At 47.5% G+C, this 26,671-nt stretch overlaps 1 protein-coding gene and 1 long non-coding RNA gene across 6 annotated transcripts in view; one reads left to right on the top strand and one right to left on the bottom strand.

Annotated features, from left to right (window-relative positions):
* ANKRD11 (ankyrin repeat domain 11) overlaps positions 1-26,671 on the top strand; it is a 245,423-nt gene that overhangs the window by 207,544 nt on the left and 11,208 nt on the right. For 2 of the 4 annotated variants that reach the window (XM_090260379.1, XM_090260378.1), the window contains exons 4-9: positions 2,825-2,963; positions 14,580-14,750; positions 14,949-15,152; positions 16,771-16,913; positions 19,256-19,403; positions 19,874-26,472. In XM_090260379.1, the coding sequence (XP_090116505.1) occupies positions 2,825-2,963; positions 14,580-14,750; positions 14,949-15,152; positions 16,771-16,913; positions 19,256-19,403; positions 19,874-26,472 (7,404 nt within the window). Of the gene's footprint in view, positions 1-2,824; positions 2,964-14,025; positions 14,120-14,579; positions 14,751-14,948; positions 15,153-16,757; positions 16,914-19,255; positions 19,404-19,873; positions 26,473-26,671 lie in introns of those variants that run through there. The other 2 variants (XM_090260381.1, XM_090260382.1) reach the window with 2 other exon arrangements.
* LOC149994422 (uncharacterized) overlaps positions 12,130-26,671 on the bottom strand; it is a 49,036-nt gene continuing 34,494 nt past the window's right edge. For both annotated transcript variants that reach the window (XR_016507727.1, XR_016507726.1), the window contains exon 3: positions 12,130-14,101. This is a non-coding gene — a long non-coding RNA (uncharacterized LOC149994422). The remainder of the gene's footprint in view (positions 14,102-26,671) is intronic.

Below are 26,671 nucleotides of genomic sequence, written 5' to 3'. Positions count from 1 at the left end.
CCCCACTGCTACTGCAGACAGCACAGCCCGACCTTTCGGTCCCGATTCCAATTTCGCCCCTGCTACCTGACCAGATTAGCACCGCTGGTTTATAACTTCATGTGTTGGGCTTCCGTGTAGTTTTATTTTCTGGGATTTCTGGTTATCTTTTGTTTTGAGGTAGTTGTATTCCTACCTAGTTGTGGAGAGAGACGCAGCATGCCTACCCACGCCTCCACCTTGGCTAGAAGTCCATTTACCTTTTACTAGGCAATTGTTTTCTTTCTCTCTCTTTCTTTTTCTTTCTTTTTTTTTCTTTCTCCCTCCCTCCCCTTCCTTTCCTCCTTCCCTCCCCTTTTCCTCCTTCCCTCCCTCCCTTCCCTCCCTCCTTTCCTTCCCTCTGTCCTTTCCCTTCCTTCCTTCCTTCCCTTTCTTCCCTCCCTTTCCTTTCTTCCTTTCCTTTCTTTTCTTTCTTTCTTTCCTTCTTTCTTTTTTATCATTATGAACAAAACTGCTGTGAACATGTGAGCAGATGCTCTTGTTTCATTAACTTCAAAGTGGTTTTGTCATTTCAGTCCCTTCAATACCACCTCAAATTCTAGTTTATCTGCCACATCCTTGTCAACATTTGATACTGTTAGTCTTTTTTTTTTTTTTTTTTTAAGTCCTCACTGGAGGATATGTTTATCAATTTAAGAGAGTGAAACATCAATCAGTTGTCTCCTATATGTGCCTTGACCGGGGATCAAACCCACAACCTAGGCAGTGCTCTGACTGGGAGTCAGACTACAGCCTTTTTTTGGTATGGGGCGACACTCCAACCAACTGACCAAACTGGCCAGGACAATACTATTAGTCTTTGTTATTTTAGCCACTCTAGTAGAAGTATTTAGATTTCCTTGTGGTTTTAATTTGCATTTTCCTAATGCAAAACAGCTTTCCAAATGTTAATTGGCTTTATGGATATTTTCTTTTGCAAAGTGCATACTCATATCTTTTGGCCATTTAAAAAATGTTTTGCTTTTCAATAGATGAGGTGATTACAGGCAGCCTTGCTGAGATGCCTCCCACCCCCCTTCTCAGGGCAACAGCCAGACTTTTGCACTTTAGCAGAAGTGTCCTGGGTCCCTTTTGTCAGGTAGAGGACTGTCCCTACCCCCATATGCTGAGACTTCATGTCAAGATTAGAATGGAATTTTATCACCGGCCTTTTCTGCAGCTGTTGAGATGATAGATGACATGATTTTCTTCATGTGGTGAATTACATTGATTTTTTAATTTCTTGCATTCCCAAATAAGTTTTATTATTTGTATGATCTTTCTAATATATCCATAGATCAGATTCAATAACTGGGCCAGGAATTTTCTTGGGGTGGTGGTGTGAATATGGCGTTTTTGCTAATGGGTTCCATTTTTCTCCCAGTTCTGTGGTGGTGGGTGCAGGTAGTAACAGGTGTGTCTGTGTCCTGACATCCCAGGTGCACTGTGGGGTGAGATGGCATGTCTAGCATCTGTGCAGCTCCACCTTCCAAGTGTCCTTACTCACTCCAGTAGTGCCTGTTGGCCCCTCTTTGTACTCCAGATGCCCTTGGAGCTGGCAGCATGTTCTTGCAGAGATCTTCCTGGTCTCTTGGGGTTGTCTCTCATTAACTACTAAGGTTAATGAATGCTGTGGCTGTCTGATCAAACTGGAGGACCATTTCGTCCACAGGAGGAGGGAATTCAGTGGTGTTCAGTGCTGGGAGGTAGCTCCTCCTGGGAGCATCCCTATCTAGGATGGTGCTGTCCACTGAGGGATTGGATCCAGGGTAACCAGCTGCTGTAGCTGGCAAAGCAGGGACTCCTGTCTCCACACAGTTCTTGCTTTGTCAACACACACACACACACACTGCATTTTGGGATTGGGCTGTTCTCCTCTTGTCTCCCTTATTTCCACATGTTGACCTCACCTCATGTGGTATAGCACTGCACGGTGAGCAGCTGACTTTATATGCCCGGTGTACACTAAGATCTCCATTTATCATCTTCAGCTGGGCACTGCTTTCCATTCCACAGGTGATGACACTGAGGCAGACACAGTGCTAGACTTGCCCAAAGTCCGCAAGCAGGTCAGGGTGGGGCTGGAATTTGGGCTTAAGAGTCCTTACCCTGCAGGACAGACCAACCCTGAGACTAGAGCCAGGAAGGGGATGATAAGGACATGTCCTACCTGCTCTCCAGCAAGCTCTGGCTTTGGGGTGGGCCATCTGCACTCAGATATGCAGCTGTGGGCTCTGCTTTGGGACTGATGCCTTGGTCTGCAAGATCTGTTCTGAAGGTAGTGTCACAGGCCTGTGTTGATGCCAGAGACAGGATGAGTACTGGGGGTCATTCGAGGCCATGTCGGACTATGCAGATGTCAGACAAAGGAGGAGGAAAACCCAGCCCGTTCATGGGAAGAGGGGAGTGTAGCCTCTAGAGGGATGGACACACTCCTGGCCTGGTCAGAAACCTAGGCAGGAAGGGTGTCTGGGCCCCTTTATTCCATAGGAAGAATTGATGGTAGAAATCAATATTCCACTTGTCCACAAATCTTTAAATCTTTTTAAGGCTCTTGTACCTCAATTTTGGGAAAACGAGTTTGGGGGCAACTGTATCTCAGAATACTCTGCTTTTTTCACACTCATGAGAATATTTGTTAGCCACAATTTCTCAAGACTCCTCTGCATTCAGGGGCCATGTGGGATCATGGACAGGGCTCAGCTGCAGATGCTTTAACTGGCACATAAATGAAACCATAGTGGATGTAAGGGTTTTGAGACTTTGATTTGGGAATGTTGTCTGAAAGTGTTACTTTCTTTTCTAGGATAAAGATAAAGTTTCTCTAACCAAGACTCCAAAGCTGGACCGCAGTGATGGAGGGAAGGAGGTGAGAGAGAGAGCAACCAAACGGAAGCTGCCCTTCACGGTGGGGGCCAATGGAGAGCAGAAGGACTCAGACACAGGTACCAGGAGCCCGGTGCAGCCTCTGCCCCTCCTGCTATCTTCTGTCCCCTTGCTCCCTTCTGACTGCCTCCAGGTCATCCTCACCTGGACCCTTCCCACGTCATACCTGCCAGACTCTTCTCTTCCACAGAAAGTGTCCTTGACCTCCATATTCCAGGGTCTGCTGACACTGGGCCCCACCTAGAAGGTGGTTCCAAACCCATTTGAGGAGTCCTGCTGGTGACCTAGGGGATGGCCCGGAGCAAGGCCTCATAGCTCCTTCTCCTCTTTACCTGATGTTCAGGGCTACTTGGAGATGATAGGAAAGATGAACATACAGAGAATTCATATAAGTGTACAAGGCAGAAATGCTCCCCCGGCCCCCACCATGCCCAGGGGTCCTCTCATTATGTGTTCAGTCATGAGGCTTTGAGGCTTTCAGGCATTCCAGGCTCTTGTTAATCCCCTGAAAGTTTTTCCTTGGAGGATTAACATGTTTTTCCCTCAGGGGTACAAAAACACATAAATTAAATTCAGTTATTTGAAAATAAAAGCCAAAGGGACCACTGAAAGCAGGACCCAGTGCAGTCTTTTTGTGAGTGCAGGTTGGCCCTGGGTGTGATCTTGTGTGTATGTGTGTCTGTATGTGAGTGTGTGCATGTATATGTGTGTGCATGTGTGAGTGTGTGCACACATGCACGGGAGTGTATGTGTATAAGCATGTGCCTGCACGTAAGTGTGTACATTGTGTGTGTGTTGTGTATGCATGCACATGCCTCTGTGCCTTCAAGTGTGTGTGTGTAAGAGGTTAATAATACTGAGTGTGTAAACTTTAAAGTTGGTACCATCTTAAACTGCTCACTGAGACCTGTGCTGTGTCCTGGCAATAACGCAGCCTCTGTCATGCTGACCCATACTCTCTTCCTCTTGATCCTGGTGTCCAGGGGCCTTCCCAGCCTTCTGATGATTGACTGCTCTGCAGACTTGCAAACCAGTGGCAGGCCAGGGGTATAAAGGACACTGAGCACTCAGAGCTGTGAGGGGGGCCTTGGCTTTCCCACAATGCAGCCATAGGACAAGGAGCCAAAGCCTTGCCAAGGATGAAGCATGGGTGGGGGCTTCCTGCATGTTGGGGATATGTATCAGGTACTGAAACAAGATAAACATGTAAGAAAATTGGGAGAAATAGCAGAGGGAGCAGCCTGAAAAAACTTTGTGTCAAAGCTTTTATTCACAAGGTCACAATTCCCTCACCCACACTGTCCTATGCAGGTACTCCTCAAGTGAGTGGGTTCATAGTAGCTGGGCAGAGACTTTGGTTAGTAAAAAGCCAATGAAATGGTTTGGTTTTGCCAGCTGGGATATGAGGAAGGTGGTTTGGCTCCATGGGGTCCTTCACAAAGACTGGACCAAGCCCATGGCTTCTGTCACTGAGCAAGTACATTGGGAATGGGCAGGGATGGGCGTGCTAGGGGAAGGGCCAATACTCCACAGAGCAGTAGAGGAAAGGCAGCATGTGGGTATGTGTGGACATGGGGGTTCGGCCAGAAGAAAGGGGTGCTCACAGGGATTCTGTGACTCGGGCTTTAGGTCCGGAGATCCGACCAGGCCTGATATCCTCTCCTGTTTTTGGTGTCCATACCAGTTGTAGTTGTGGAGGGTGTGCTGTATCTGTTGGTTATTGGCTGCCTGGATGCTGGGGGTATAAAGGTTGGCGTCAGACCTCTGGACCAGTCCTGTGAGTCCCCAGAGCCTTGCTTGCAGAGAGTGAAGGAGACAGTGTTAGAGCTTCCACCTCCTGAGAGAATGTGCTGCCTGAATAGCTGCATTCCTGCAGAGTGTGCCTAGGGGCGGATGTTCTTGGCTGACCACTGTCTGGTTGGTAGGATTTCTTTGAGGGCCCATTTTATTTATTTATTTATTTATTATTGAATTTATTGGGGTGACATTGTTAATAAAAATACATAGGTTTCAACGACCCATTTTATCTTAACAGTGGCTTCTTGGGTCCATGTGCTCCAGCATGCCTCACAGATAAGTCTGTTGATAGTTAGCATCTTCTTAGCAGGAGATGTACATACTGTTTCTCTTCAGGTGTCCAGAAGATTCTTGGGGCACTACAGGAATGCTCATGTTTACGCTCTGTGACTCAGGACCCAGGTGAGGGCAGGGAGGAAATTACCATGAGGTAGGAAAAAAGTGAAGAACATTTAGAAAATAGAATTTTCCAAGCAAGGTCTGTGTTATAAAAATCTAAATACAGCTAAAATAAAGTATTTGTTCTTCTATGTTTATTTTCTATTTGGGGGCTAATCTTAGTAACTTTCATATACATATGCTCTGATAATATGACAAAACTAGATTTTCCAGTGAGATGATTCTGGTGCATGGGTGTGTCAGATATCGCATGTATTAGGAGCCTCTAAAACTAGCTGATGTTTGTGTACCATGCACGGCAGTGGGAGGCCCTCTGCCCAGGCCCTGCTGGCCCTGCAAGCCCTGATTAGTTACCTGTTACTTGTCTTCTTCCCACTTGCACTTCCTGGTAAGCAGGATATGTTAGCTGGGGCATTAACTCTGCTCTAACTATAGGAGCATTTCTTGCTCAGAAATGGGGTGAGATAAGAGTGAGGCCATTTGTCTTGAGAGGCACAGACCTCTGGCAGGTGCTGCCCCCACTGCAGGTTTGTGCCAGAAGGAGAAGCCACATGGGAAAACTATTAACTCCGATGAGTGACTGAGATAGAATCTGGTCCCTTAGGTCTGAGGGAGGGTCCTCAGGAGTGACTTACCGGAAGGAACACTAGGTGCTAGGCTGCCCTGCATTCTGCTCCTGCATGTTCTTCCTGCGCCCTCTGCTGGGAAGATGTGATTTGGCACTCTCCACAAAGGGGGAACACAGCAGAAGACTCCAGAAGTTGAGGCTGAGTGGCAAATAGTGAGTTTCCTCATCTGTGCCCTGAGTGGACAGAAGCTGCTGAGCCTCCCCAAGAGACCACTGAGATGCCTAAGAACCTTCTTCTGTTTCCTAGATGGTCAGGAACTGCTGCATGTGACCTAGCCCACGGGAGGCCTGTCTGCAGCACTTAGGGCTGGGGGCGACTTGCCAAGAACAACACCCGTCTGTGGTAAAAGCTGGAAATACTCTGCACATCCAAACCCAATCAAAGGAAATTCACCCTGACATGGTTTGCCATTTTAGCTGCCTGCATAGCACCCTGGACAGCTCATGTTCAGGTGAATATGGACGCATGTCAGGAACTACTTACATGTCCTTTCAGAAGCTCTGGCCAGAGCGTGTCCCAGAGCCAGGTCTCTGTTACGGTTGGATGCAGGCGGCACGTGCTGCATCCTGGCCCCTCTGGCTTAGGGCTGAAGCAGGTCTAGCTATCTTTCTAGGAAAAACAAGCAGGCCACTCTAGTGGGACAGCCTTTCCCAAGCAGGGCATCTGAGGAGGCTCAGCCTGCCCGAGAGCCTGCTGCTGACTCACTGCTGGTTTTGGTGTAAAGCATTTTACCACTTAGAGTGTTCATGATGGCATTATATGATGCCACTGCTTCAAATTACACTGTTCTGTTTATTTTTTTATATGTTTAAATTTTTCCACAACTTGAAAAAATCTTAAATATTGTTCAGATTGATTTAGATGAATATCTACCCTCTTCAGGCTTCCTACATAAGCCTTTTAATCCATTATAGTTTTCCATCCATTAGTCTGAACATTAGCTTGCCATTTCCTACCTGGAACCACAGGTGGGCCCTGCTTGTTCTCAGAGGCCACACAGGCTTCCCCTCGAGAGCCTCTCTGCCAGAAGCATGAAGAACTGGCAACTGCCTAGTCTCAACACTCGAATGTGTTTTTGGAATGAGGAAAAATTAAAGTTTTCTTATTTTGCTTTTACCTTATGAATAATCTGAAATCTAGGGTGTGCTGAAATGTGAACGCATTCATTCAGTGTTCGAGGTTTGAGGACATTTACTGTGATCATGATCACCTTGGTTCTGTAAGATGGGAAAGTTACTGGCTGTTGTGACTTCTCAGGGGCTGTCCCTGTTTGAAAGAAAGACATTATCTCTGCCATCTGCAGAACTTCTTGGAACTCAACACCATGCCCTCCTGAGCACTGGAGGTGACTTTTGCATGATAATGAAGGGGTTTCTGCTCACTCACTGAGTTCTGGACTGTGGCAGCGGGAGAGCAAGGTGGTGCCATGGGAAATGGGCACCACTGTGAAACCTCTAGCTGTAAAGGGCACATGCCACCCACAGTGTGACCCTAGGAGCTCTCAGGATTTAGCTAATGCATTATAAGATTTCCAAAGCTAGAAGGACTGGGATAGGATGCTTTAGCCACATGCAGCAGTAAGTCCTGCCTCAGTCTACCTTGAGCACTTGATCACCTCCTGTCTCATGGTGGAGTTGAGAAGGACAAAGCCAGGCCCACTTCTCTGTGGCTCTCTTCTCTCACTGTGTGGCTAGACTTAGGTTCTGCCCATTTATGACCCACCACTACCGTGAAAAAGAGATGAATTTTGTTATACAGTAAAGAGATGGGATGCTACAGGGCAGAAAGTAAAGGGAGCCCAGTACCCATTCCTCTCATGATACTCAGAGATCAAGGGTAAAGACCCCATTTTTCTGAGGAACCACATTTGGTCACTCATAAAGAAGCATATATCCAAGTAAAATAGTTTCAAATAATTAAGAATTCCTTTGGTCAAGCTATTTCTCAATCATTTTTCCTCTCTAAACTTGAACTGTCTTTTTCTTATACAAAGATGAGTTTGGCCCAGCAAAGGAAGGAAGGTACTTTATATTTAAAATTTTCTATTTCCCTCAGTTGTAGAAAAGGTGTTAGGGCCCCTTACAGGTACACTCCAGCAGGTAGCCAGGCCCATGCTGTCAACATAGCATAGATGAATCGGCCCCATGACCACTCCAGCTTCAGTGATTTGCTGAGAGGACTCCCAGGTCCCCTCGTGTAGTCCTTCTCTTGACCATAACCAATTACAGTGACAGGACACAAAGCAAAGGCAACTTCTAGTCCTCCCCACAGAATCTCAGGATTCTTTACTTCCAAGAGTTGTGAGGACACTCAGGAGTGTAGTCAATCAGAGAAGGCCATAGAGGGGAGGCTCAAGGGGGACACACAAGCCTGTTTGGATGCATCCTGGTTAGACACTTAGACTTTCAGTGTATTTCTTAACTTCTCTGTTGCTCAGTGTTTTCATCTACAAATGTCTAAACCGCGAGGAGTTTGTGATAGTGACGTATGAAGCTGTGGGCGAGGGGGTCTCACAGTGAGCATTTCAGTCAGCTCTTGGGAGGAGTCTGCTTCAGGACATGGCCTCTCCACCTGTGTTGTTCCCAGGATTGCAGTTGAAGACCTGTGTAGGCAGGCCCAGGGACTAGTAGGATTGATGATATGGTTAGGCGTGGTTATAAGTTTGAATTCGTGACTTTTTAAGAAAATCCTCAGTGTACATTGGTATAGTGAAAGAGATGGGCAGTAGTTGGAAGACTGTTGTCTTGGCCCTTCATGCTGATATTACTTTCTTGTATTCTGGCTTGCTGGTCATGATAGCCTTCATTGAATTCCCATGAGCAGTCCAAACTGCACCCTTCTTGGAGGGAGACTAAGACCAGAGGAGAAGGGACCTACTGAGTCACACAGAGCCCCTCTTTTTAAAATGAGGGAAGATAGTAACTTCTAAAAAAGAAAAAGAAATTGATACAAATCAGGGAATCAGAAGGAGTAGCCAGTCACAACTGCAGCCTAAATATTAGACAGTGCTCTACCATGCTGGTTAAGCAGGAGAGCATTCTGCTGGAGACTGTGGGTCTTTCATCTTGCTGTGTTTGAAGAATTGGAGTGTAATGCTTAGGTAAACGTGACAATCCCTCACGCAACTCATTACCTGGCTTTTTTTTTTTTTTTTTTTTTTTTAAACTCATTACCTGATTGGATCATCTGTCTAGTGTGTGGACTGTCCATGAATCAGGCTTCTTGGTGGGAAGTACTGTGTTTCATGACTTTGAACATTAAGGCTAGGTCACATGTTTGATATGGAACGCATGCTCTTGAGGCCACGGAGACACAAGGAAGCTGTCAGGACATCAACTTCCCCAGTACTATATTACTCGACCTACTGAAGACCTAAATTTTACCTGACATCATAATGAACTTTGTGATTTCACAATAACACCTCTAAATGCTTTCCCATGCAATAGAGTCAAGATGGTATTGACATCTTAGGATTTTATGATGGGTCATAGAAATGACAGATTTCTCTGGGCAATTTGGTAGACTATGTCTCCTCAGAAACCCCGCTGCTGGAAAAGCCTAGGAATTAGAGATAGTGAGTGATAAACATAACAGATGAGTACCTGAAGTCCCTGCAGCTGAGAACAGTGAGAGTTGAGATTCATCTCTGCCCTGGCCACTGTCCTCAAGTCTGCTGGGGCGGCAGTGGACAGGCCAAGGACCTTAAAAGGTCAGGCCAATGAGAGCCACACCTGTAGACACTTCAGACCAGGCGGCACCATTCCCCAGTTAAGGCACTTGTCTCTTCCAGCTGGGGAGGGGCTTTTTGAGAAGTCTCCTCAGAGACTAACCTACCCTGCCCTCTCTGTAGGGCTGTCACTTACATATGTGCTACCTTATGCCATTGGAAATACCTTGTGCTTCCTCCAGTCCTAGATCAGAGACGGGCATCCGTGCACCTTCCTGGGACCCAGAGTTCAGACCAACATGAGTTCCCAGTCAGAACTACAGACCATGATGAAAAAACCCATCCTGAGAGAGTTTCAGCCCCAGGGACTTCATGCCTTTTGACGATTAGAGAATGTAATAAAAGAGAAAATTGAAAACATGAGCAAGGAACAGGACACTGTCAAAAAAGATCATGCACATTTTTTAAAAATATAAAATAGAACATATGGAAATGAAAATACCACTGAAATTAAAACTCAATAGACAGATTATATAGTTTATCAGATATAACATAAGAAAGAATTAGTGAATTGGGAGTTATAGCTAAAGAAATTGCCTAGACTGAGGCATGGAAAGAGAGACAGGAAACATGAAAGACGTTATCAGATGTACATGGGCAGGGGGGAAGGGACTGAGGCGCAATGTTAGCATCTAATCAAGGAGAGGAGTGAGGGTACTGGTGCTCGGAGAAGCCAGAGAACTTCTCATGTCTGTGAAACGGGAGTCCTCAGTTCAGGTAGCATAATGCATTATGCACAGGGGAAAATACTTAAACATATACGTATTTTGAACAGCACAGAAGAATTGTTAAAAGTGGCCAAGGAGAGGAGACATTGCCTACACATAGCAAGCCAACTCCCAATAATATTATGGAAGCCAGCACCACCCCACAAAACTGGATACTTCTGACTGGTTCTAATGGGCAAACCTTCCCCTAGATGCTCACTCTGTGTCCTTGCTGCCAGAATTCACTGTAATTCAGACAAGTCTTTTCTCTGGTAGATGCATCTAAGCTCAGTTGGGGAGGGAGACTCAGTTGCAGGGGGTGGGCTCTGGACACTGACCCCTGCACACAAAGGTCCCCCAGAAACACCTGCCCTTGGCAGCCCTTAGTTCCCTGGGAAAAGGCCCCATTCTAGTCAGACAGCTGCAGTAAAGAGTGCAGGAGTGTGTTCCAGAAGGGCTGGGATAAGGAGGAGAAAGGGCTTTAGTAGGAAACCCAGTGACGGCTTGGGGACGGTGTGGATTCTTGCATTTGCTACCTGGGTGACCACATACCAAGAAAGCCTAATAAAATGTTCACTGACTTCAGAAACTATAGGTGAATGTGCACAAGAATATAGGTACTGTAGGGATACAAGGTGCTGTCATATCACCTTGTCTTCCTAAGATGATACAAGGGAATTGCCCAAGCTCATGTGAAACCATTTTTCATTCATCAGCCTAAGAGGAATACCACAACTAACATTGGAATACCAGGAACACAGAAATAATGAGGAAGACAGCAGGCAGACTTGAGGGAACCGGAAGTAAGAATCCAGTGAGAAGGCAGCCCTGCTTTGGCTCTTGGGATCTTAAGCCCACCTGTTTCCCACCCATGTTTTCCGTTACTCTGCCTTCCCTGGAACTCTGTCTGTGTCACTGGCCCTCGGAGCTCTTAAAAGCATGTGGAAGTTGCAGACCACAGTCCCCACTCTACAACTCTACCCCGTCACCTCCAGTCTTAGCCTGGGGGCATTTCATTGACCATTGTGTTAGAACCATGCCCTTGACGCGCACTTGCTGCTTGGCTGTCACACAGAACTACCAGTTTTCTACTCTGCACTTAGCAAATGCCATTTGGAATTCATATAAGTTCTGCTTTGTTTCCGGTTGGATATTACAAACAAAAAATTAGAATGCCAAAAGAGGTTGCCAGTTACCCCAAATGTTCCTCCTCTTGCCCTGTACCCTGCATTGTACTTGGTGGTAGGGTGCTGACTGGAAGGGGCACATTGCCCATTTGGGGCAGGAGGAAGATTTTACAGGCCTCCCACCTCTGAGGGGTTAGTCTCACCTGGGTTGGCCCTTGCCAACAGGACACAGTGGGCTAAGGGGTCTAGAAGGGGTGTAGTGGGACTGCTTCTATAGCATGCAACAACAACCATTTGTGTGTGCCGGGCCTCAGCACCATTGCCTCATTGAGGCTGGGCAAGCATGGAGAGGCTCCCTTTTTATAGGCAGGGCTTCCACAGGCAATCCCTCCATCCTGAAACTCACAGCCTGCTCACACCCCTCTAGATACTGATAGCTTTGTGTGCTTGCAGAAAATATTCTGGCATTGAGAAATTGGCTTATTAGATCTGATAACATTTTAGGATTTTCCCTGTGTTAGGAAACATAAATATCCAAATTAAGCCCAGGAGGTCTCTGTGTGAGAAGGCTTCTCTCTTTAGCCACATTCGGGGGGAGAGTGTCTGCACCGTTCCTTCAGCATCATTGAGAATGCTTACAGCTCAGGGCCATGGGAGAGAGAGAAGACACAATCCTGCCTTTGCTGAAGCTCAGTGACAGCAGAAGCAGAGAGAAGGGGGTGGTATAGGGTGTGGTGTTGAAAGAAGAGGCACCAACACGCCACACATGGGCTATCTCCACATTCCACCTCTGACCTTTGTCCCTTCCTCAGAGTGTAGGCTGTGTGCCGTTGGGTTCTACTGTGCAGCTGGGGTCAAATTCTGTTGCTGCAGAAAACCCTCTTGATAAAAAGCCACAAATTCTCAGCCACCACTCTCAGGAAGTGTGGGGTGAGCTCCTGAAGGTCCCTCTCCCCCTCCTTGACTCCTGAAGAGTCCACTGCCTGTCCTGGCGCTTGAAGAGAGTGGCTCTGGTACCTTCTGCTTGGTTTCTCTGGCATCTTAAAGTCATTGTCACATTTATCCTGAAGACATCCCACTCAGACCCTGGCCTTACCTCCCCTGGCTCCACCCAGCATCCTCAGCATCTGCACATAGCAGAGAAGCAGCACTTTTACCTCTGAAGTTATTCGGTGTAATTAGCAAATGTCACCCACAATCAGGAGTTCTCTACACTGCTTTTCTCGGGTTCTGCTTTCATTCTCTTCCCACTGAGCTTCCTGTCTTCACAACTAGGTGAGGGGGAAGCAGTGGGCCTCTTGAACTGTGTATTCTTAATGGGGGCATGGTGAACTAAGAGGCTGGATGCTGAATGTTTGAGACCAAGCAGTGCTTCCTGGGAGATTGGGCAGGTTGTGGGGAGCATGCATGTGCCTTCCTTCTTCCTACAAGGGGATTGCAGTGGACACTGAGGACCCTGTGCTGGAAACACCTTTTCGGTGGTGGGGCATCACCACCCTGGTTGGTTTGTGCCTGTGGAGAACTGCCGAGGAGGTGGGTCTGGCCTTCCCACTGGTCTTTTTTCCATCGTTATTTGTACCTTTGCAATGGAAAGCTCCATCATCTTCTTTATCGGAATGTGTCACATAAGCAGCAAATGGCGAAGTGGGAAAACAGAGAGAAGGCAGGCAGAGCATGGGTGTGGGCAGAGATTGAAACACTAGCTGTGTAAGGCCGAGTGTTTAAATCAAGTGCCCAATTTGGATACCATGGCTTCCAGTCAGTTAGAAAGTGGGGTGTAGCTTCTTGGAACTTACTGGAGTTACTGGGCCAGAACTAGTCTGTCAGCCTGTGCAGAAGCTTCCTTGAAGGCCCTTGCTACTGGAATGTACCATGAGGCCCTACTGCTTGGAAAGGAGGTTGTAGGTAGAATGGGGGTGGTGCAGGTGCACTAAGCTACGGTCATCAACAGAAAGCATTTTTTCCTGGAATTTACTTCCTTTCTCTGACTTGCGCTTATGGATTGGTTTAAACTGTTGCTGGTGATGGTGACCTGCGGTGCCTGAGTTATCACCTCAGCACATGAGTCAGCATTCTTACCAAATCACTTTAGTTTTTAAAAAGGCAATTTAAAATGCTTAAAGAAATAGCAGTTTATGGCCTGAGGTGGTGAATAGTAAAAGGGATATTGTTCTGGGAGGGAGCGGACAAGGTGGATATGTGATCTGTTTAGTCATTGTTTCACAGACATCACCACCTCTCTTGGGTCAAGCCCCAGGCAGGGGCCAACTGAGTGACCTCAAAAGAGGGGCTCCTTGGATGTGCTGAGTGGGAATTAAGGAAAACACTTCTCAGAGGAGAGTTTCAGAGACCCACGTCTCTTTTTGGGCCTGCAGCTTTGCATCTGTGACCTAGAACACCCCGCAATATCTTGGCTCTGAACAGGGTCTCCACCCGAAAGCATGGGCTTGGGGGAGGTGCGATTCTGAGGCTCTTGATGGACCCCAGATTTCCCCTCAACAGGAGGACAAGGTGAAGGAAGAAGGCAGGCTTTTGGCTCCTGGAATTGGGGGTATCTTTTCTCTCCCTCAACCCCTGCTTTTAAAAGGAACAGCACATGCATTTCTGTTCAAGGTTGACAGGGTATTTTATAATGGGTGAGGTAGGTGGAGGATTTGCTTGTTATGAGGAGGCTGAGACGGGATGGCCGCGCTGTTCCATCGTGTCTTGTTAGTGCTCTGTGTTGATGCCTTTAGATGCCTCCAGCTCAGTCCATGTCGTGGTTCAAGGCGGGTTCGCTCCTCAAAGCGCCATGGCATGAAATGGAGGTGCCTAGAAGCAAGAAGAAAGGTACAGTACTGCAAGTCGGCCTTGATCTGTTTATGTATTTCTAAACTATGTTTGCCATTTTATGTCTGTACTGTTTGGAGGCGGGATGGGAAGGAGGACTTGAATTACAGAAGTGTGTATTTAATAGATGGAGACCTGTCCTGTCTGAGCCAGGACATTGGTGATCAACTGTCCCACCGCCTTGCACATAGTGGGTGGTCTGGGAGGCACCTGGAGCCGAGTAAATGGTTGGTGGGGGCCACAGCTTAGCAGGCTTCATTGGCTAATAACAAGGTGTTGGAATTGTGTCTCATGTTTACTGCTAGAAGAGGTGATGATGATGGGCAGCAGGAGTGCTGCCAGCTCTGTTCTTGCCCTTCCTGTGAGGTGGAAGGCAGAGGCTCTGAAATGCCAGCAAAGACTCTGGGTTCTGAGGACTCCATGGCATGAAATCTCCCCCCTCTCCTCCACCACTTCACAGAGAAGCAGGGTCCTGAGCGGAAGAGGATTAAGAAGGAGCCTGTCACCAGGAAGGCCGGGCTGCTGTTCGGCATGGGGCTGTCTGGAATCCGAGCCGGCTATCCCCTCTCTGAGCGCCAGCAGGTGGCTCTCCTCATGCAGATGACAGCAGAAGAGTCTGCAAACAGCCCAGGTGAGCCCCCAGGGTAGCTGTTTTTTGGGACTGGAGAGGCTGTCTACGTGGAGATGGATACTTAAGCAAAGGCATCCTCTTTCCCTTGTGAGGATGGCCCAGATTCTGGAGGTTTCCACAAAGCAGGGACACCCTCAGGCCCAGCCACACTCTCTCTACCCCTAGTAATGCACTCTCTGTCATTTCCTTGGCCTGCAGTAGATACAACACCAAAGCATCCCTCCCAATCGACAGTGTGTCAGAAGGGGACACCTAACTCTGCCTCAAAAACCAAAGATAAAGTGAATAAGAGAAACGAGAGGGGAGAGACCCGCCTGCATCGAGCTGCCATTCGGGGAGATGCCCGACGCATCAAGGAGCTCATCAGTGAGGGGGCGGATGTCAACGTCAAGGACTTTGCAGGTGAGAGCTCACAGCACCCAGGAGATGGTAGGGCAGAGGGACCCTGCAGCAAGTTAACAGGAGGGTGTGAGGCTGGCCTCCCCAGAGGTGTGGAGTCCTCTGGCCAAGTGTCATCATCCTGGCAGTAGTAGCCTTGCACCTGGGATTAGCATGGCAGGAGCAAGAGCCAGTCCTTGGGCCCATGTGGTTCTGTGGTCCATTCTAGGTGCATGGGGCAGACCCCACTCTTAACACCAGTATAATTTGCTGTTTCTGAGATGGAGGAATTAGTGTTTCTTGGAAAGTATTTCAAAATAAAACCATTTTGTTTTTCATTATTTTTAAGAGAATTGAGGAATTTTTACCTATTACTCTGCTGTGGTATATAAACCCCAATTCTTCACAAGAGGATTCATTCTTCCTGGCACCTCAGTTGGGGGAGGGGTGTATCTGGGATATTTAGGAAGAAGTTATGTTGCCCAGGGACACCTTCCCACCTCCCATGAAAGAAACATCACCCCACCACTCTCCTTTTAATATAAGACAAATAGCACACGTCTGTAACTTGACACAGGCTGAGGGAGGGCCCTGTTAATCCAGTTCAGTTATTCCTTTTTTGTATAAAATACTTCCATTATGCCATGATGCATCATCAACAGATTTGAGTTGTTTCTTAAAGGTGAATGAGAAGATAAGATCAGCAAAGCAGTCTTGATTCAGAGTACTAGGATTTTTTCTATTGCCCTAGTTGATACTTATCTGACCAAAACTTAACACCGTTTTTTTAAAAAAGCAATTTTCCTAAAGCAAGATTTTTTTTCAAAAATATCCATAACAGTTTTATTTTTTATAGCAGGAAACTGAAAATAACAAAAATGTCCATCAATAAGTTAATGCATAAAAAATTTGTGGTATATGCTATGCATATAATATTTCAGTAAAAATTCTAAAACACACACAAAGATTGTTATTCTAGTTGGATCATTAAAGTACTTCTTTAATTTTCAGATTTAATTTCTTTAATGTAACACATGACATTTTCCTATAATACATGACTTTATTTCTAGATCCCATTGCTTTGTTGTCTGTTTTGTTAGCACATTTTCCAGTACATAGTTACAATCTGCTTGCATTCAAAAATTTTTGTTGTACTAAATCAAGATTTTTTTCACAGCACCCGAATTTTGTGTCCAAAGGAGCAGGCCCTGTTTATACACTGCTGTGTGTGGCCACTCTACCTGGTGGCAGATAAGAGGCTCTCAGCTACCACCAGGAGATTCTCCCTGTGTGACTTTATAATGTTCTAAAATGGGAGTTTTTTCTCCCTATGTGTTGATGGATGAGCCAGGCTGAGGCCTCTCATGATGCTGTGTTCACCAGTCCTCCACCCTTTTTGCTCAGGATTAACTCTGCAAGTGGATAATCAATCTGTAGGGTTAACAAGCCAAATCTCCCTGAGCAAACAAGAGGCACCACAGTAAAGCACATTCAGGGTTTCCCTAGACCTCTATAGCCTTTCAGTTCAGAGCAACGCCTTCCAGGGCTTTGTCCTGTCATCAGCATCCTCAGAGTGTTGCCTTGAGACAGGGGTAACATTCCTGAGGATTAAATAACATATGTCCTAAGTGTCTGTTTCTAGGCTGGACAGCGCTGCATGAGGCATGTAACCGGGGCTACTACGACGTTGCCAAGCAGCTGCTAGCTGCGGGTGCAGAGGTGAACACCAAGGGCCTGGACGATGACACGCCCCTGCATGATGCTGCCAACAATGGGCACTACAAGGTGGGTCTCCCATCTGACTTCCATGTCATTCTGTAGCTCCGGTCTCTGTCTTCGTTGTCCTTCATGTTTGCTGGGTAACTGAGAAGTGAGTCTTCGCCCCTTGCCAGAGCTGTCCTCTGACTACCCCAGCTTTCTCATGCTGGGTCAGCCCCTAAATAGCCTCTTGCATTTCTGACAATCAGTATCGTCTTCAGTGTGTGTGAAAGGCTCCTGCTTTGGCCGTGCAGGTGTAGTTGGATTTTAGTAGATGAATGATCATACCCATAGGAAGGGGGACCCTGCTGGACCCTTTCCTTGTTCCTGTGGTCCTGTTAGACTAGGAAGGCCTCGACTAATGTGATCTGAGAGGTGTAGCCAGTTCAACAGCAGTGAGTATCCTACTGCATGGTTTCCCCTAAGAGTTCTCAGCCTCCTTGGGGAAATGACTGCCTCTAGGTCTGAAGTAGATGTATATGATGTACTTGGTGCATCTTGTGCTGCCAGAAAGCAGGGTGGCTGCAAAGATGAGGCGCTCTTGCTGTAGTCATCACCTGAGCCATCTTGAAGAGACTCCTGGCCAAAGATGGCAGAGTTGACCATGGTGAGGATGATGACACCAATAGACCAGAACGTGACGCGGCTATTGGAATTCATAATGTTCCTCATGGCAGCTCTGCCTGGTCACTTCTAGAAGGTACCAGGGAACCAGTAGTATCAAGAGTATGATGAATATTATTTGACAAGTCACTTCAAGGGAGAGAGATTGGGAGGGCATTTTGAATTAAAAGATTTCTGAGACAACTGGAGAAATCTGAACACTGATTATTTGATGTTAGTAATTCTAGTTAACTTTTTAGGTAAGATAATGGCTTTATAGTTTCTTGTTTTTTAAGGACCCTTTTAGAAAAATACACTGAAAAAATTAATAAAATGTCTGATTTGCTAAAAATACATGGAGGAATGGGCAGTGTGGGTGAAATGAGGTTGGCTGTGAGCTAGTAGGTGATAAAGTAGGGAGGAGGGGGGTCGTCACTTGAATCTGTGTACTTTTGTAATTGTTGTTTTAAAACTTTCTATTATGGAAACTACCAAAGACTGTGGAAACATGGTGAGGGAGGCAGAATAATGGCCCCCAAAGATATGTCCATCTGGATCCTGGAACCTGTGACATGTGACCTCTTACATATGGTAAGAGGACTGTAGGTGGGAGATGATCCTGGATTACCTGGGCTGACTCAGTGGCCTTCAAGGGTCCTGACAACAGAGACCCTTTTGCGGCCCGATCAGAGCTGCAAGCAGAGGCAGGAGGGAGAACATGAGGGAGACCTAACCTGCACTGCTGGCCTTAGAGTCAGGGGCCATGGCCAAGGAATGCAGTGGCCTCCAACAGCTGGGATAGCCCTCAGCTGGCAGACAGCAAGGACATGGAACCAGAGTTCCCCCACTGCAATGAACCCTACACTCATGGAAAGGAAGGAGCCGATACCACACATCAGCTGGGTCAGCGGGACTGATTATGGACTTCTGACTTCCAGGACTATAAGACGAAGGTGGTGGTGATTTGTTAGAGCAGCAATAGGAGACTGTCTTGATGAAGCAGTAGAAACTGTAACTACTAAATGAAAATTAGAGTATGTGAGTAACAAGAGTTTATATCAGCCGTTTTTAAAGATTCTTCGCATGCTCTACTCTGACTGGACTAAAGTTGAGACTGAATTTAATATTTTACTTGAGTTTAGTGAATCAGCTGTCTGAGCATATGAAGCACAGATTATAAACAGTTGAACAGAGCTGTTGAAATGTCACCTTGAGTGTTTCTGTCATTCATATGACCATCTTTACCCATGTAAAGTCAATCAAGAGATAATCTTATTTTCTAAAATAAATGAAAACATAAAATAAACCTACTTGCAGAAGCTTGGTCTGTTTCCTCTATTCTGTAAACCTCCCCCCCAACCCAATAAAAATCTTCCCCCTAAACTGCCAGAACCCTTTCATGACCACTGGTCCCTGCTGGATGGTAAGCTCTTTATTAGCAGGAGGGTAGCACCTGTGTGAGAAGATTCCGGGAAAGTGGTCAACTCTTCACGAGGGAGAAGGCCTTCTGTGGGAATTGGGACTATTCTACCTGTTAGAGAGCCTGAAAGGGATGCCAGGACTCCATTAGGGTCCTTCCTATGGAACAAGACATGGTCTAGAGACTATACCAGAAAGTGCTGTGCACACATCTTCTGGCCCTAAGTGTGGGGCTTTTCTGTTGTTAAGCTCAAGGTCCTCTAAACAAATTACAGTTTTACACAGGCACTATAGCACAGTCAGTGTTTCTCAGAACACATCCTCACACACCTACTACTGTCTTACAGGTGGTGAAGCTGCTGCTGCGATATGGAGGGAATCCTCAGCAGAGCAACCGAAAGGGCGAGACACCGCTGAAGGTGGCCAACTCCCCCACCATGGTGAACCTGCTGTTGGGCAAGGGCACCTACACATCCAGTGAGGAGAGCTCAACTGGTCAGTGGCTGGGCACCAGGCAATGAATGTTCAGGGTGGGGGCTGTGGGGTAGGATCAGGGTGTATGAGACTGTGGGGGACAGGCCTCCCAGTACTGCTATGATGTCAGAGGCAATGTTGGCTTTCATCTGCAGATCAGCACACTGGGTCCCAGGTTCCTAAACACCTGGCACTTAAAGGAACTTCTAGACTCTGAGGACCTGGTGTTTTAGTACCAAAAAGCCTGTAGGCTTATCCTAATATTCCATCTTGTCTGCACAAACCTCTCTCTGGTTTCCTTTGGCCCGTGGTTGGCCTCAAGAGTTCACTCAAGTGAAGTGTTTCTCTGGGGGTCTTCCCATCCCTTCCTAGGGGTGACCAAGTGCTTAGCGTGGTCTTTCTCCAGGTCACCTCTCCATACAGCTTTCCCCTGTCCATGTCTGCAGGTGTTTCGAACCTACCTCTGACATCTTTTTCCTTGTTTCCAACAGAGAGCTCAGAGGAGGAAGACGCCCCATCATTTGCACCTTCTAGTTCAGTTGATGGAAATAACACGGACTCTGAGTTTGAAAAAGGCCTAAAGCATAAGGCTAAGAATCCAGAGCCCCAGAAAACTGTGACCCCTGTCAAGGACGAGTATGAGTTTGATGAGGATGACGAACAGGACAGAGTTCCTCCAGTGGATGACAAACACTTACTGAAAAAGGAGTACAGGAAAGAGACTAAATCAAATAGTTTTATTTCTATACCCAAAATGGAAGTGAAAAGTTACACTAAAAATAATACGATTGCACCAAAGAAAGCTTCTCATCGCATCTTGTCAGACACCTCAGATGAGGAGGACATTAGTGTCACTGTGGGGACAGGAGAGAAGCTGAGACTCTCAGCACACACAATATTGCCCAGTAATAAAACACGAGAGCCTTCTAATTCCAAGCAGCAGAAGGAAAAAAATAAAGTGAAAAAGAAGCGAAAGAAAGAAACAAAAGGCAAAGAAGTGAGGTTTGGGAAAAGGAGTGACAAGTTCTGTTCCTCTGAGTCAGAGAGTGAGTCCTCAGAGAGTGACGAGGACGATGGGGACTCAGTGGGGAGCTCTGGCTGCCTCAAGGAATCCCCACTGGTGCTGAAGGACCCCTCCCTGTTTAGTTCCCTGTCTGCCTCCTCCACCTCGTCTCATGGGAGCTCCACCACCCAGAAGCATAACCCCAGCCACACAGACCAGCATGCCAAGCACTGGCGGACAGACAATTGGAAAACCATTTCTTCTCCTGCCTGGTCCGAGGTCAGTTCCTTATCAGACTCCACGAGAACGAGACTGACCAGCGAGTCTGACTGCTCCTCCGAGGGCTCCAGTGTAGAGTCACTGAAGCCAGTGAGGAAGAGGCAGGAGCATAGGAAGCGGGGCAGCCTGCAGAGCGCTCTGTCAGAGAAGAAGAGCTCCTTTCACTCCAGTGTGGATGGTGCCATTCCCAAGCTAGACAAGGAGGGAAAAGTGGTCAAGAAACATAAAACGAAACATAAACACAAAAACAAGGAAAAGGGGCTGTGTTCAGTTAGTCAGGAACTCAAATTGAAAAGTTTCACTTACGAATATGAGGACTCCAAGCAAAGGTCAGACAAAGCTATACTTTTAGACAATGACATTTCCACTGAAAGCAAGTTAAAAGTATTAAAGCATGAGAGAGACCACTTTAAGAAAGAAGAGAAGCTTAGCAAAATGAAGTCGGATGAAAAAGAATGGCTCTTTAAAGATGACATAATAAAGGTCTCCAAAGATGAAAAGTCACTCAAGAGAATCAAAGACACAAACAAAGACATAAGCAGGTCTTTCCGAGAAGAGAAGGACCGTTCAAATAAAGCAGAAAAGGAGAAATTAGTGAAGGAAAAGTCTCCAAAAGAGGAAAAACTGAGACTGTACAAAGAGGAAAGAAAGAAAAAGTCCAAGGACAGGCCCTCAAAATTAGAGAAAAAAAATGATTTTAAAGAAGACAAAATTTCAAAAGAGAAAGAAAAGACTTTCAAAGAAGATAAAGAAAAACCCAAAAAAGAAAAAATGTACAGGGAAGATTCTGCTTTTGATGAATATTGTAACAAAAGTCAGTTTCTGGAGAACGAAGACACCAAATTTAGCCTTTCTGACGATCAGCAAGATCGATGGTTTTCTGACTTGTCTGATTCGTCCTTTGATTTCAAAGGGGAAGACAGTTGGGATTCTCCAGTGACAGACTATAGGGACATTAAAAATGATTCTGTAGCCAGACTGATCTTGGAAACAGTAAAAGAGGACAGTAAGGAGAAGAAGCGGGAAAATAAAAAACGAGACTACAGTGAAAAACGAAGTGACAAAGATGTTTTCTTTAGAAAGAAAGACAGGGACTATCTGGATAAAAACTCTGAAAAGAGAAAAGACCAAAGTGAAAAACATAAAATTATATCCAGCTATCTCTCAGAAAAGGACAAAAAGAGGAGAGAGTCCGCTGAAGGTGGGCGAGACAGAAAGGACAGGGATTTGAGTGACATCTGCAGAGATAGGAAGGACACTCTGGAGAGTGCCAAGGAACGGAAAGAGGGCAGAGTGAAGGCCGAGGAGGCATACAGGGAGGACCTGAAGGAGTATGGCTGCGAAAGCGTATTCAAGGACAGGTCTGACTGTGACTTTGGGAAGGGTCTGGAGCCTTGGGAAAGGCACCATCCAGTGAGAGAGAAGAAAGACAGCCTTGAGAGGGAGAAAAAGGAGAAAATAAAATTAGAAAAATATAAAGATAAGTCCAGTGACAAAGATAAAAATGAAAAATCTATCCTTGAAAAATGTCAGAAGGACAAAGAATTTGAAAAATGTTTTAAAGAGAAAAAAGATACTAAAGAAAAACATAAAGATATACATAGCAAAGAGAAGGAAAGAAAAACATCTCTTGACCAAATTAAAGAAAAAAAGGAGAAGAGTTTCCCTGGAATTCTATCAGAAGACTTCTCTGAAAAAAAAGATGAAAAAAGAGGTAAAGAGAAAAGCTGGTATATTGCAGATATATTTACAGATGAAAGTGAAGATGAAAAAGATTATACAGCAAGTGGATTCAAAATTGGAGAGGCCAGTGAAGTGCAGAGGGTGGACAGCCTCCAGGAAAAAGATGACGGGAGGGAGCCATACCCCTCAGACAGACACCGAAAGCACTCTGCTGACAGGCAGCACTTGGAGAAGCAGAAAGATAAAGAATTCAAAGAAAAGAAAAAGGAAAAAGGAGCCACAGAAGGGGGGAAAGACAAGAAAGAAAAAGCCTTTGAAAAGCACAAAGAGAAGAAGGATAAAGAGTCTACAGAAAAATATAAGGACAGGAAAGACCGAACCTCAGTTGATTCTACTCAGGAAAAGAAAAACAAACAGAAGCCCTGCGAGAAGGTGGAGAAGAAGCCCTCTGCTGAAGACAAGGCCAAGAGCAGGCACAGGGAGAGACCAGACAAGGAGCACTGCAGAGAGAGGAAGGTGTCAAAAAGTGCCGAGGTGGAGAAGAGCCTGCTGGAAAAGTTAGAAGAAGAAGCTCTGCATGAATACAGGGAAGACTCCAACGACAAGATCAGTGAGGTGTCCTCCGACAGCTTCACGGACCGAGGGCAGGACCCAGGCCTGAGTACCCTCCTGGAGGTGTCCTTCACAGAGCCTCCAGAGGAGAGGGTCAAGGAGAACTGCCCACAGGAGAAGCTGAAGGAGAAAGAAAGGCACAGGCACTCTTCATCCTCATCCAAGAAAAGCCATGATCGAGAGAGAGTCAAGAAAGATAAGTCCGAGAAAAAAGAAAAGAGCGAGGACTACAAGGATGTTGGCAGCAGGAAGGACTCTAGCCAGTATGAAAAGGATTTCTTAGATGCTGATGCTTATGGTATTTCTTACAGTACGAAAACTGACATAGAAGACGAATTAGATAAAACTGCTGAACTGTTTTCTACTGAAAAGAAAGATAAAAATGATTCTGAAAGAGAACCTTCCAAGAAAATAGAAAAGGAACTAAAGCCTTATGGATCTAGTGCTATCAACATCCTAAAAGAGAGAAAGAGACGAGAGAAGCACCGAGAGAAGTGGAGAGATGAGAAGGAGAGGCACAGGGACAAGCATGGGGATGGGCTCCTGAGACATCACAAGGATGAGCACAAGCCAGCAGCCAAAGACAAGGACAGTCCTCAAAGTTCCTTTAAAGATAAGTCCAAGGATGAAAGCCTGAAACTCTCCGAGACCAAACTGAAGGAGAAATTCAAGGAAAATCTAGAGAAAGAAAAAGGTGACTCTGTAAAGATCAGCAATGGAAACGATAAGTTACCGCTGTCCAAGGACCCAGGCAAGAAAGATGTCAGGCCCAGAGAGAAGCTTCTGGGAGATGGTGATCTGATGATGACCAGCTTCGAGAGAATGCTCTCCCAGAAAGACCTGGAGATTGAGGAACGCCACAAACGGCACAAAGAAAGAATGAAACAGATGGAGAAGATGAGGCACAGGTCTGGAGACCCTAAGCTCAAGGAGAGGATGAAACCGGGTGAGGATATGCGGAAGAAGAGTCTGGATGTCCCTCCAAAGAAGCCACTGGGGCTGGACCCTGCCCTTAAAGACAAAAAGCTCAAGGAGTCAGCTCCTGCTCCTCCAGTCCCAGAGAATAAGCCTCACCCGGGACCAGCTGTGGATGCCAGAGACTGGTTGGCAGGACCTCATATGAAAGAGGTCTTGCCCGCTTCCCCCAGACCTGACCAGAACCGGCCCACTGGGGTGCCCACCCCTGCGTCTGTGGTGTCCGGCCCCAGCTACGAGGAGGCGATGCACACTCCCAGGACACCATCCTGCAGCACTGAGGACTACCCTGACCTCATATTTGACTGCACAGATCCTCCGCCAGTCTCCAGCACGGCCGCCAGTGCCTGCTCCCCCTCCTTCTTTGATAGATTCTCTGTGGCAGCGAGCGGAATTTCAGAAACCCCAAGCCAGACGCCTACGAGGCCTCTGTGCACAAACCTTTACCGTTCAGTCTCTGTCGATATCAGGAGGACTCCTGAAGAAGAATTCAGCATTGGGGACAAGCTGTTCAGACAGCAGAGTGTCCCTACCGCATCCAGTTATGACTCCCCAGGGCAGCACTTGGAGGACAAGGCCCCTGTGCCCTCAGGTCCCCCAGAGAAGTTTGCCTGCTTGTCTCCGGGGTACTACTCCCCAGACTATGGCATCTCTTCCCCCAAGGTGGACACTCTGCACTGCCCGTCCACAGCTGTGGTCACCACCACCCCCTCCCCAGAGGGTGCCTTCTCTGGTTTACAAGCAAAGTCCCCCACTTCGCACAGAGATGAACTGTTGGCCCCATCCATGGAGGGGGCCCTTCCCCCCGACTTGGGCATTCCCCTGGATGCCACAGAGGACCAGCAGGCCACCGCCGCCATCATCCCACCAGAGCCCAGCTACTTGGAGTCCCTGGATGAAGGCCCCTTCAACACTGTAATCACAGAGGAGCCAGTTGAGTGGGCTCATCCCACTGCCTCAGAGCAGGGCCTCTCTTCCAGCCTAATGGGGAGCACCCCTGAAAACCCTGTCAGCTGGCCAATGGGGTCAGACCTTATGCTTAAGTCTCCACAGAGATTTCCAGAGTCTCCAAAACATTTCTGCCCAGCCGAGTCCCTTCACTCTGCTGCCCCTGGGCCCTTTGGCACCACAGAGCCCCCTTACCCAGTCTCTGTCGCATACCCTCTGTCGGTCCCTGAGCCAGGACTGGAGGAAGTCAAAGATTCCTCAGTGGAAACAATCCCAGCCGCCATCTCCACTGCAGAAGAACCAGCCCCTTTCACACCTTCCTCCAGGCTGGAGTCCTTCTTCAGTAACTGCAAGTCGCTTTCTGAAGCACCCCCTGATGTGCCCCCAGAGCCTGCATGTATGACCACTGTGACTCAGGTGGAGGCTCTGGGACCTCTGGAAAATAACTTCCTGGAAAATGGCCACAGTCTGTCTGCTCTCAGCCAGGTGGAGCCAGTGCCCTGGCCTGATGCCTTTCCCAACTCCGAGGACGATCTGGACCTGGGGCCCTTCTCACTGCCAGAGCTTCCTCTGCAAACTAAAGATGTTTCTGATGTTGAAACAGAACCTGTAGAAGAGAGTCCTCTTGTTCCTCCAGAAAGTACCCCTGCAGGGGCCCCTGTGGTCCTGAACAGTGGGGATGTGGCTACATCAGCTGCTGAGGAACAGCTCCTGCTGCCTCCTGACCAGGCAGCTACCCGGCTCCCTGCTGAGCCAGAGCCCTCACCCTCAGAGGGGCCAGTGCCAGACATGATTCTGGAAGCTACAGTGGAAGCAGACGCTATGTTGGAGGGGAGGGCCCCTGAGGCCTCCGACCCCAGCCTGGGGCTCACACCAGCACCCCCAGAGCAGCGTCCATCAGTTAGTGGAGACGAGGCAGAGGGCCCAGACCCCTTGGCAGCATCCCACAGTACGCCTGAGCCCTCTGGGGATGGCCCTGCACAGGCACAGGTGATGAATGGGGCTGGCCTGCATGACAGTGCTGGGCTTGAGGGGCTTCCAGGAAGTGGCCAGCCTGAAACTGCAGAATCGGAACCTAGACCCACAGCTGAAGCCTCAAAGGCCCCCAAAGTGGAGGAGATCCCCCAGCGTATGACCAGGAACCGGGCTCAGATGCTGGCCAACCAGAACAAGCAGAGCTCACCTCCTTCTGAGAAGGAATCTGCTCCTGCCCCCACCCCCAGAGTGAAGGGTAGAGGCTCCGAGGAGGAGGACCCCCAGGCCCAGCACCCACGCAAACGCCGCTTCCAGCGCTCCAGCCAGCAGCTACAACAGCAGATGAACACGTCCACGCAGCAGACGCGGGAGGTGATCCAGCAGACGCTGGCTGCCATCGTCGATGCTATAAAGTTGGATGACATCGAGCCCTACCACAGTGACAGATCCAACCCATACTTTGAATACTTGCAAATCAGGAAGAAGATTGAGGAGAAGCGGAAGATCCTCTGCTACATCACCCCACAGGCGCCCCAGTGCTACGCTGAGTATGTCACCTACACAGGTTCCTACCTCCTAGACGGCAAACCGCTCAGCAAGCTGCACATCCCTGTGGTGAGTGCCAAGGTGGGGCCCCAGTCTGCAAGGGTGCGAGTCATCTGGGGTCAGAACCCTCTTTGCTGTGTGTGAATGCAAATGCCAAGCCATTGGAATGCCAGAGCTTGGGGTGGGTGTGGTGCCATCATGGGACCACCCTCCAACATAGAGGTCCATGTTGATAGTCCCTCTGGGTCAGGAGAACCACTTACTTTCC

The sequence above is a fragment of the Furipterus horrens genome, unplaced genomic scaffold (genome assembly GCF_987537825.1).
Source record: "Furipterus horrens unplaced genomic scaffold, mFurHor1.1.pri manual_scaffold_13, whole genome shotgun sequence".
Lineage (NCBI taxonomy): Eukaryota > Metazoa > Chordata > Mammalia > Chiroptera > Furipteridae > Furipterus > Furipterus horrens.
The sequence above is the reverse complement of the archived record's forward strand: the minus strand, read 5'-3'. Positions and strand labels throughout refer to the sequence as shown.